General features: G+C 44.1%; 1 protein-coding gene across 2 annotated transcripts in view; it reads left to right on the forward strand.

Annotated features, from left to right (window-relative positions):
* Cdc40 (cell division cycle 40) overlaps positions 1–11387 on the forward strand; it is a 52460-nt gene extending 41073 nt beyond the window's left edge. For both annotated transcript variants that reach the window (XM_075945009.1, XM_075945019.1), the window contains 6 exons: positions 225–326; positions 2084–2199; positions 2414–2547; positions 6957–7033; positions 8910–9054; positions 9898–11387. In XM_075945009.1, coding sequence (XP_075801124.1) covers positions 225–326; positions 2084–2199; positions 2414–2547; positions 6957–7033; positions 8910–9054; positions 9898–10075 — 752 coding nt within the window. In that variant the 3' untranslated portion in view covers positions 10076–11387. The remainder of the gene's footprint in view (positions 1–224; positions 327–2083; positions 2200–2413; positions 2548–6956; positions 7034–8909; positions 9055–9897) is intronic.
* The last annotated feature ends 366 nt before the right edge of the window (positions 11388–11753 follow it).

Consider the following 11753-nt stretch of genomic DNA (forward strand, 5'->3'; position numbering starts at 1 on the left):
TTTAAAAATTGCAACTTTCCCCTGAGTTCTTAGCAAAATGTAACCTGTGAGAACCACCTGCAGAGCCTCGTGATGGAAGACGAACTGTCACCCCAGAGCCTGTGCGCACAGACGGGGCTGGGGTGCAGGCTGGCAGCTTCCGTGAGGTCACTGCCTCGTGCTCCTCGGTGGTGCTTATGCCAGGAGCACTGATCTCACCACAGCTTCTGTGGCTCTGCTTCTAGGTCACAGTAAGGCTGTGAGAGACATCTGCTTCAACACCGCAGGCACCCAGTTCCTCAGCGCGGCCTATGACCGGTACCTGAAGCTCTGGGACACCGAGACGGGTAAGTGCGCACGGCTTACTCTCCTGAGCTAACAGTCCGTGGACTCGGCCGACTGGTCCTCTGGTGAAATGGTGCCTTCTCCAGCTGCTGCCTCTCATTATTGAGAAGTCAGCTGATAGCACAAGTGTGTGTATAGATTGAGGCTCGTCCGTATAACCGGTGCTTTCCCTGGGAGGCATTATCTTCACCTGCAGACATGTTGATGGACAAACACAGTTCTGTCCACTGTCTAATGATCTCCTTATTCCCCCACATCTCCTCGTATAGGCATTGCATAGATCAGGAGCAAATTTAATTTAATTGCCCAAATTGATAATGTAGATCTGAACTCATATGGGCCGGTTTTACTTAATACAGTGATATTAATTATGTCGGTATTTTGTGGTGGTGTAATTGTATATTACTAGGAAACATCTTGTAGAACCAGGAATGAAGGTGCATAGCTACAATCCCAGCATTCAGGAGGCTAAGGCTGGAAGACCTTGAGCTAGAGACCAGCCTGGGCTACAGAGCATGACCCAGTCTGAAAATTTAAAAAAAAAAAAACCTGTGGTTTTTGCCAAGTTAATCATAAGAAATAATGTTTACTGGACACTGACTGTGCTGAGCATATGCTGGTATCTGTAATTTGACTTTAGCATGCCCCTACGAGGTATGTACTAGTCTTGCATTACAGGTGAGGAACTGCCCATGAACATAGGCTTCTCAGAAGCAGGTCTAGTAAGTGGCAGAATTGGTTCAATCCAAGGTCGTACTGACTCCAGCTCAGGTTCCTCACCTTGCTTGTCGCGGTTCTCAGTTCTGACTTCACATTGCCATCCTCTGGAGCTGCTCCTGCCTGGGCTCCACCCTCGCGTCAGTGTGTAGACCGAGCTAGTGACCTCACGGCTAAAAGGCAACCATCCTACAGCTCTTAAAAATTAAGATACACGTAAAGTGTTAAGTGCACAGGTGTTCAGCAATTTTTTAAAATAATAAACTTGTGCAAATTTGTTTTAGACACGTCAAGATCAAGACATAGAACACTGCAGCGTGTGGTGGAGTCTTATGCCCTTTCCTAGTGTGCACCCACTTCCAGCAACCACAGAGTGTCTGTCACCACAGGCCCCATGCCTGTTCTTAACCTTGTAGATAGGATCACACCATAATCTCTCTTCATTTCTAACTCTTCACCCAACTTCACATCTGATACACACTCTCCTGGCTTATACCTTAATGTTTTCTGCTGCTCATAATAGTCCATGCATTGATATAATTAGATCTATCTCTGTAACTAGTGATACATTACTTTGGGGAAAATTGTATATGCTAGTGTGTGTGTGTGTGTGTGTGTGTGTGTGTATGTGTGTGTTCACCTTATTTCTTTGATTTCTTTCAATTGAACTGAGGGCTGACCAGTTTTGCCGCACTGGCTGGCCGGCAAGCTCCCAGGATCCATGTGTCCTTGCCTCCCAGTGTTGGGTTTACAGACGTGCAGAGCCGTGCCTGCCCCTTTACAGGATGCTGGTGATCAAAACTCAAGCGCTTACACTTGTACAGAAAGTATTCTTACCGATTGAGCCATTCCCCAACTCCTGAAAAAAGAAATTTTAACCATTAAAAATCTATGAAAACTACCATTGTAGTGGTTTTAAGAGCAAGCAAGCTGCCCTTCCTCAAAATTCAGTACGTCATGACTTCTAAGTAGATCTTCACGCCATTGTCATCCTTTAGGAGTGAAATTTATTTTTCTTGTTTAATTTGACTCTTTGGTTTAGGGCAGTGTATATCAAGATTTACAAACCGAAAAGTACCCTATTGTGTCAAGTTCAATCCTGATGAAGACAAGCAAAATCTCTTTGTAGCTGGGATGTCTGACAAAAAGATCGTGCAGGTAGGTACGCCTCTCTCTAGTGTATCTGTTAGGACTGGTGAAGAGAACAGAGCATCCACCACTGATGCTTGCTACTTTGAGGGTCCTCGCATGTGCCTAGAAGGAAGCAGTCAGTTCATGAACATGGGGCACTAGAGTCTTCAGGTTCCCAAGTATAGTCTGCTGTTGTTACGAGTCCTCACCTGTCTGTACCTTCTCTGCTGTCGCTGCACAGTGGGACATCCGCAGCGGAGAGATTGTCCAGGAGTACGACCGGCATTTGGGAGCTGTCAACACCATTGTGTTTGTTGATGAGAATCGAAGATTTGTGAGTACGTCAGACGATAAGAGCCTAAGAGTTTGGGAATGGTGAGTTTCCATCGGTAAAATGTCTAACTTTCATAAAACAAATAAATAAATACATAAAAAAATAAAATTTATAGCCGAAGTCAAAGCCTGATAATATGCAGCTATTTGCTTATTTTTCCAGCCAAAGTGTTTTGATTATTTAAGTACCAACAATTTGGAAATTGAAATCTAAACATACTGTCCTTCACAGTCTTTGGAGAATCCTTCAAAGTGCATGGATTTGAACTGCCGGTTTTGTGGTCGTGATAACTGTCTTAGCATGGCTTTACACATTCTTTTTTCGTTTTATTTCTTATTTCTTGTGTGTGTGTGTGTGTGTGTGTGTGTGTGTGTGTGTGTGTGTGAGTGTTGGCTTTGTTTCCCTGCATCCATTGCAGGTCAAGGGCAGCTCTGCGGAGGCTTCTTCCCTGGTGGGTCTAGAGCTCACGCTCAGGCTTGCAGAGCAGCCTTTCCTGCCAGGTCTTCTCGCTGGCCTCACACTCTTTATGAGGTAGCGTACTGGTCTTTGCAGAATGACAGGCAGGTGTATGATATGAGGGTCACACAATCTCCTGGCCTCCGAAGAAACCCAAGCTTTACCGCCTGCCATGTAATCATTCATGCTGTAAGTTGCCCCCTTTCACCAGCTTTAAACAGGCCTCTGGATTATTGAATATAATCAGAATGTATTGAATACTTTTTCCTTTTATCCAAAAAAAAGTTTGTCTTAATTAAAAAAAAAATACTTAAGCTGATTTCATTAAGTATTATGTTTGTTTTATGATTTAGTTGCAAATAAGTAAGTGGTAATCTTTCTTTTAATAAGAAAGTCCTTGGGTAGAACCCGGCTTGTCTTTATAGACACAAAGCACAGCTCAGTGGAGACCACAGCCTTTCAAGGACTCAAAAGTGCACCTTCCCACCCACCCCTAGAAGTTGTGATTTAAGAGAAAGCCAGCAGCCTTGAGCCCCAGCCAGGGTTTCCTGTTCAGACTGACTCCCATGGAAACCGGAGTGGGCTGAGTAGGCCCTCGGCATTGTTAAGACAATCGAGGTAATTTCAGATTTAATGCAACTTGCACACCAGCAGTATATCCTTCAAGATTACCCCCAAGGACATTGACTACTTTGTATCTAATCTTAACCTTCAGCTTCATCCTTAGGGGTCATGGTTTGAAGCTAAAGTCTGTCATCGGAAATGGTGCTTTTTAAGAGATTTAGCTCTCAGTGGGAGAGTGTAACACCCACAATGAAAGAAAGGAGGAGGGAGGCTGTTTTCTACAGAAAATATGATGTAAACACCAGTGTTCTTGTTTGGATGGTTTAGCTTGGTTTGGGGCAGATGCACGTGGTGTGTGCGCACTTGCACATCCTGTCCACTTGTGTGCAGAGGTCAGAGAAGGATGGCAGGTTGTCTTCCTCTCAGTCACGCCTTGTGTTACATGGGTGCTGGGGATTTGAACTCAGGTCCTCACACTGTACAGCAAGCACTCTTAGTAACAGTCTCCCCAGCCTGATATCAAATTGTGTGTGTGTATGTGTGCGTGTGTGTGTGTGTGTGTGTGTGTGTGAGAGAGAGAGAGAGAGAGACAGAGACAGAGACAGAGACAGGGAGATGTCAGTGGTTTGAGTTTGCTTAAACAAACATTTAATAACAATAATAACAGATACAAAACCAGACATTTGTATCTCTAAATGCTGTTCCAGCTCCATCATTGAAAGCAGAGTGGTGTAAGAAGGTGGTTAATATTGAGGTGCTGTACCAGTTAGAGGGCTTTGGGTACTTGTATTTTCTCAAAATGCTTTGATTAACTTAAGGTGGCCATGTTAGCATCTTGTTTCCCTCTGAAGTCCTAGGAAGCTCTGCTGAAAGGCACACTGCTCTCTTGTTGCCAGTGATGCCGTGGCACCAGCTGTTATCATATTGACTATACATTAATGTTATTATCATTGGTGACAATGCAGGTGTGGAGCTAGCACTTCCTATGTGTCAGTCACTAGGATACGCATGTCATACAACCTCTTTCCTGTGCAAAGCCGTCTCATGGGTGTGTTTATGTGGGGTGGGAGCCTTTTTCTCCTTCCTTCTGTATAAGGACACTAAGATGGTTTAAGTGATCTGCCTAAGGTGGTACAGGACGTGAAAACTCAAACGACGGGCCAGACTGATTCCAGAACTTGGATGTGTGGCTCTGTGGCTGGGAGAGTGACTGGGGAGACTTGCGGAGAGGAGTAACTTGCCTCTGCCTACAGAGAGCAAACAACTCGGGGCTCTCGGGATCTCCTGCAGCCTCTGCTGCAGTAATCGCAGGGGATTCTGGCGCTAGCACAGGAGAAAGGGCCTTAAGCTCACAGCAGGACTGAGCCCAGGCACAGGAAGTTCCCAGCACTGGGGCTTTCTATACAAGAGGCATTTTCCCAAACTTACATGTCCTCCACCTCATTGTAGAACAGCACCATAATAGAGTATAAGAACCAGATGGATGGGTCAGTGGTTGAGAGCACCAGCTGCTCTTCCAGAGGACCCAGGTTCAATTCCCACTGCCTACATGGCAGCTCAGAATAGTCTGTATCTAGATCCAGGGGATTGGATGCCCTCTTCTGTCTTCCATAAGCAGCAAGCACACATGTGGTGCTCAGACATACATGCAGACAAGACGCCCACACACATAAAAATAAAGACCTAAAAGAAAACAACCAAAGGAAGCTGGGCTTTCTTTCACAGTGCTATACAAACAACCGCTAATGTCCTTGAGAAGGAGAATTGGGGGTACGGTAGATACCAGCAACTGTGGCCTGAGAATCAGTTGAAAGCCTGATAGTAGGCACGGCGGTTTTGTTTTTGTCTTTAATGAAAAGTATTTATTTTGGTTAAATGTTTTGTATTGCTGTTTATCTTTTAGTTTTAAAATGCCAGACTTGTTAGCTGTATTGAGCCGTTCATTTCCAAACCAGATGATCTGAAATCAGCTCCATCTTTGTTACAGTTGAGTCACAGTATCTAGTAGGAAAGCGATTCTGTGTTTATGACATTTAACTATGCCTAGCAGGAATTTTTGCAGAAATATGAAGTTCCAAGGGTAGTATAGATTCAGTTCTGTTCTTGAGCAGTGGTTCTCAACCTTCCTAATGCTGTGACCCTTTAACCCAGCTCCTCATGTGGTGCTGACCCAACCATAAAATTATTTCATTGCCACTCCATCACTGCAGTTCTGCCGCTGATATGAATCATAATGTAAATATCTGATATGTGGCCCTGTGAAGGGTCACTTGCTCTCTGACCCTTAGGAGCCGCTGCTCTAGAGCTGATTGTACCTGGGGTCCCTGAAATAGGGCATGAGTACTTTTGCTGTATTTACTAAAGATGTGGACCTAAAATATGGTTGATTAATTTAGAAAGTGTTCTTTCAATCCATCTTATAAAAGTCACTACATACTAGTGATAAATACAAAGGTGGGGGACATGAATTGTCTTTAAAAACTTGGAGGATCATTCTGAAAGTCGCTTCTCACTGCGCTTAGAAACGTGATGTCACTTCCCGTCCTTCCGTGGTTACAGGAGAGCCTTTTCCTCTGGCCATCTGTTCCTTCTGGATGTTGGGTAAATGGCAGAGAAATTCATACATGAAGTGAAGTGTGATTATTTCCCAGTTAAGCAAAGTATTGGCAGTATTGGATCGGTACTAAGACTGCCCTCGCTCTTCACCTTGCTGCTTGTCAGACTCCATGTCCCAGTCGCTTTCCTCCACACGCAGAGGGAGCCGCATGCCAAAACCCCTTTCAGAATTTCCAAGTCATTTTTATTAAAAAAAATAATGAAAGTGAAAAGGTACTTAGTACAATTTGGTTCTCAATTTAAGTGAATACTTGAGAATTTTGTTTTATATTGGGGCATTTTTATCAGATGAGGTTTTCACTGTTCTATACTCTGGACTGTACACTTTAGAAATACTTTACATGTAAACTGAAAAGAGGCTTGGTACCAAGCACTTAATCTCTGCGGCCTGGGTCATTTTTCTGGGTGGATGAAGGTAGCACATGGGTCCCTACAGCTCTGTCTGTCCTCCACACTCACTCCCACCTGCTCACGAGGTAATGAGGTGAGGTCGGCTGGCAGATGAAAGCGCTCCTCATAGGCTTGCTCAGACACCCTCTTCTGCCTCCCGTGGTACCTTCTAAGATGACTTCATCACTCAGAGATATTTAGTAATAAGGGCCAAAGTTTAAGTCTCATTACTAGAAACTAGAACTGACAGCATTATAATTTTCATGGAAAGTCATTTGTAAAATAAAAACTTTTTCATAATAAACTCCATCCTGGAAGTTCAATGAAAAGCAAGTTGCTTGTATTTGGGTACATTTGGGTAATTCTTCTAAATGTGCTTTGGTGAATTACTCATTCTAACATGTATGCTATTTTCAATTTTTAGGGATATCCCTGTGGATTTTAAGTACATAGCAGAGCCCAGCATGCACTCAATGCCTGCAGTGACTTTGTCTCCAAATGGTGAGTTGGAACACAGAATGCGTTCTAAAATGAGCTTCTAAGACACGGAGTAATTGCTGGATTCATAGGAACTGGAGAACTCCGTGCAGGGAATCAGGATGTTGCCGTACTTGTGTAAGGAAACCTTTTCTGTAGCAGGAGTAATTACTGGTTTTCATATGTGAATCACATCACCCACTCTCTTGTTTTGAAAAAAATGAAAGAGTCAGTGATTTACAGTTAACATTAAGGATTTCTGACAGTTGTTTTTTGTTTGTTAGTTTTTAATAATTTTCCTTCCAACACAAATCAGGTTCAATAAATCATTTAATAAGAACTTTTCTTTCAAGGGAATAGGAAATTTTGGTCTGATTCTTCAAAATGAGAACATTTTAGTGATTATCCTATAATAGGGCTTTTAAAGCAGTTTTACAGCCCTGTTTGACACTCAGGGTTGGTTCTCAAGCTCATTTCCTTTAGGGTTTGACTGGGGTAGCAGAAATAGGTTATCACAGTAGATAGCTTGTCTGAGCCCTTGTCCTCATTCCACTCTGGATAAACATGCGCAGATATGATACAGAACTTCATCCCTCTGGCTCAGACGGCCTTGTTGAGCTGGTGTCTGTCGGGGCTCACATCTGGAACCCCGTCTCCTTCATGGCAAGTTTCTGTCTTTGACTGCCCAGGGGCTCACACTTGATGCAGCCCACTCACTGCATGGATGCACTTGGGGGTGTTGATGGTGTGTTCGTGTGTGTGTGTGTGTATTAGTGTTTTGTCTACATGTATGTCTGTGTGAGGATGTCTGAAACTGGAATTGCAGACAGCTGTGAGCTGCCATGTGGGTGCTGGGAAATGAACCGGGGCCTTTAGCATGCAGTGCTCTTGACCACCAAGTGGTCTCTCCAGCCCTAATGATGGATTCTTGTTGATGGCAGAGGCCCTTCTCTCCACTCCTCTTTGTGGGAGCCATTTTGCAGGGCCCAAGTTGAAAAGAAAGGATACAGGGGATTGTGGGAGGGAAAACTGCATCTCCAAAAGATTTTCTTCAGCAAAACAAAACAAAAAATTAATACAGTTTCCTATTGGATAATCCATTGTCTTTTAAGTAGCAGGTAATTGTGCTGCAGGCATACTGATACTGTCTAGCTCTGATGGGGATGTAAAGTGAGTGTTTTCAGAGCTATTCTGGGGGCAGACCCAGGACAGGAAGAACCTGCCCCTCTGTCTGCCCCTCTTTGGTGACGGTTGGCAAGAACCCTGTCATTCTTAGAGACACAACAAGCCCTACATAGCACTTTGTCAGTCCCCGTATGTACGTTTGTCGTTAGGATTCCAGTCTTGGACAAGTCTTCCCCTCACATAGGCAGTGCTGGGACTGTCCCCTGGGTAATCCTTACAAGTGTCTGAGATGCTAGGAAATGGTATTTAGGGCCTGGGGCTCCAGACTCCAGGGTAGATAAGGCAGCACACCCTCTGAGAAACAGTCACTGCGGTCTTGCTAACCCTCTTTGATTTGATGCTTCCCATAGATGTATTCTATTCTGTAGTTCTGTTGTCTGAAGTTATTATAAAATAATTCCACTTAGCATGTTTTATTAGTAACTTAGTTCTGTTGGCACCAAGCTCTGGAATTGTTTCCTTGTTCTTAAGCAGTCGAAGCTCCATGTGAGGAGTTCTCCGAGACAGTGGGAACACGGGAGTGGGGTCCAGTGCTGTAGGTAAAAATGCCTCTTGCCAATACCTGACTGGTGCACTCTCCCGGTGCCAGAGAAATTGCTTTTCTGCTATTAGAAAGCACTTGAGCACAAAAGTAATGAAAGCTAATATATGTAAAATAAACTTTAAAAAATAGTTAAATCTTCCTCTAAAATATGCCACTTACTGCATTTTACAGGGAAATGGCTCGCATGCCAGTCAATGGATAACCAAATCTTAATTTTTGGAGCCCAGAACAGATTCAGATTAAATAAGAAGAAAATTTTCAAAGGTCACATGGTAGCAGGCTATGCTTGTCAGGTCGACTTCTCGCCGGACATGAGGTAAGTTAAGCCTTCCTGTTCACATGTGATAGGATGGTACAGTGCTGTTCAGTAGCAATACTTCACAGACCACTGGGACCTGCGTCAGTGCTCGAGGACTGGGTACTCTTTCAAACTGACAGGGCAGTCATAAAGGGAAGAACAAGCTATGGAAATTACATTTTGACTTTTCTGCAGGGTCTTCATCAGTCTATAATACTGCTTAGGCCTATGCCTTTAACTGTTACCTAATCCATTCCTGCCTGCGTCACCGTGATTTTCTCTCTGTTTTTCTGTGTCACTGTGGTTGAGTGGATACCAGGAGAATTCCCCATTAGTGTTGGACAGACTTCAATTTGACTACACTGAAAACAGAAATGTAGCTTTTGGATATTTCTAGGTCACAAGAGTGAAATTTCTGCATTCGCTTTCCTCCTCTTAGTTAAAAATATATAGGTAGAGGAATTGAGATATCCTGTGACTTTCTATATTTAGCTTGGTAATTAGGCCTCAGATTCCTATTTCCGACTCAGCCTCCGACATGTTCAGAGCATATTGAAGCTCAGACTGTTGAGAATCCACTGCAGCACAGTGTACCTAACATGCTCACTGGCTGCCTGAGAAACACGTTCCTCTGTGCGCTCGCCCTGTCTCCTTGGTGAAAAATAACTTCCTAGCTCTTAGGCTGGCAGCTTGTCGGAGGGAGGGACTGGAGATGGCCAGCGGCAGACTGCGAGTGTGCTTGTTCTCCTGAGCTCTGTACCTTCACATTTCTTAGGGTGAAAACACGGGCTCTGTGTCTCTCCATCGTTTCACCGGGTTAAGGTGGGCGAATAATTGTGATTTGTTTTCGTTCTGTTGCAGCTATGTGATTTCAGGAGACGGAAATGGAAAACTAAACATTTGGGACTGGAAGACCACAAAACTCTACAGTCGGTTTAAAGCCCACGATAAAGTGTGCATAGGTGCGGTGTGGCACCCCCATGAGACGTCCAAGGTCATCACGTGTGGCTGGGATGGCCTCATCAAACTGTGGGACTAATGGGATTAGTCCTTTCACAGTCTGGGATCATTTTTGATCCAGTGTCATATTTAACTATTTAATTATTAAAATGTGTTGGATGACAATTTGATTTATAGGTAATCTTTCCATATATGGCCTTATGAAGTTGGCCAATGGTTTTTGTTAAGAGCGCTGTAAATTTGCCTCATATAAGTCCGTTGGCAACTTCATTTTATTCTTTACAGATGCTATTTATGTGAAGAATGACAGATAGTTACTCTTGGCAGGCAGTTTGCATTTGTCCCTGAGGTATCACTGAAAGGACCATTTCGGGGCCTACTGGATAGGGGACCCTAGAGGAAATGACGTAGCTGATGACTCAGGTACCAGCCCTTACCAGTCCACCCGGAATGGAAGGAAAGAAAGGACTGGTGCAGTTTGATTACTCAAGAAGGCGGGAAACACTCAGAATTACTGCTCCTATCATTTTCATTGAATCAAGTTCAAGGCTTTCTGCTTCACAAGTTCCATTATTTTTACGGCCTGTGTTGTATAGTTTTACTTGTAAATGAGTGACCTTTATTGGCTGCAGCATTTCTCTGATTATTAAGCAATGTAAAATTAAAAAGCAGCCCGCAGTTCCTCCCTTGGCTCTCTTCCTGATCAGGGTGGCCAGGACTGTATAAATGAAAGCAGAAAGTGAGGTGTCTCTGAAGGTGGAACTCTGGTGAAGGAGCCAAGGCTTTGGATTTTCCTGAAATCACTGTCAGTACGGACCTGGCTGCGCTCCCAGAAGCCAGGGTCCGAGGGCTCTCCTCCACCACCCTACCAACGACTCCCCTCTGGCCGAGCATGAAGGCATGGTCCAAAATACTGCCTTGCAATTTATTTGAAGTCACGTTTTGGTTTTGTTTTTTTAATTACTCTGATTTTGCTTGTGAATACAAACAGTAAAACTTTTGAATGTTAGAAAATATTAAACTTCCTTTCAGATCTTTGTAAAAACATTGACTCTGTAAGAAAATACCTAGAGTCCCCAATTTAAGAGGCAGTAACCATGTTGTTTTCTTTAAGTCACATCGTGAACTTTGCACTGCCAAACCATCGCCATGTCTGTATCTCCCGGGAAGGGTGGCATATGGGAGGAAGGAATCCACGACCTTAAAAACGCGAATGACTGGAGTGTGGTGGGGAAAGACTGCAGTACCGCATGTTCAGAATCATAATTTTAGAATCCCCATCTCTCTTACTGTATTGTTGACTGTTTCTAAGCCGAGGAACTGTACATAAGAGTTTTCTCTTTTTTGAAAAGACCCTATTTTTGAATAAAGCATTCTTTTTATAGAAAGTGCTACTGAAATGTCCATTGTGTCCTTTAGAGTCCTAAGTGTGTAGACACCAGGTCAGACCCTTGAAGCATTTAGGGTGTGTAGACACGCTGGGTTAGAGTGCACAGACAGTGCCCAGACCATCGGGTTCTTTCCCAGCATAGGAAGCCTGAAAGCATAGTGTTTCACACTGAGTGCTCGCGCACTGTTGCACACTGAGTGCTCGTGCACTGTTGCACACTGTGAGTGCTCGCGCACTGTTGCACACTGTGAGTGCTCGTGCACTGTTGAACACTGAGTGCTCGTGCACTGCTGCTCACTGTGAGTGCTCGCGCACAGTTGCACACTGAGTGCTCGCGCACTGCTGCACACTGAGTCCTTGCGCACTG

This window comes from Microtus pennsylvanicus, chromosome 1 (assembly GCF_037038515.1).
Source record: "Microtus pennsylvanicus isolate mMicPen1 chromosome 1, mMicPen1.hap1, whole genome shotgun sequence".
Classification (NCBI taxonomy): domain Eukaryota; kingdom Metazoa; phylum Chordata; class Mammalia; order Rodentia; family Cricetidae; genus Microtus; species Microtus pennsylvanicus.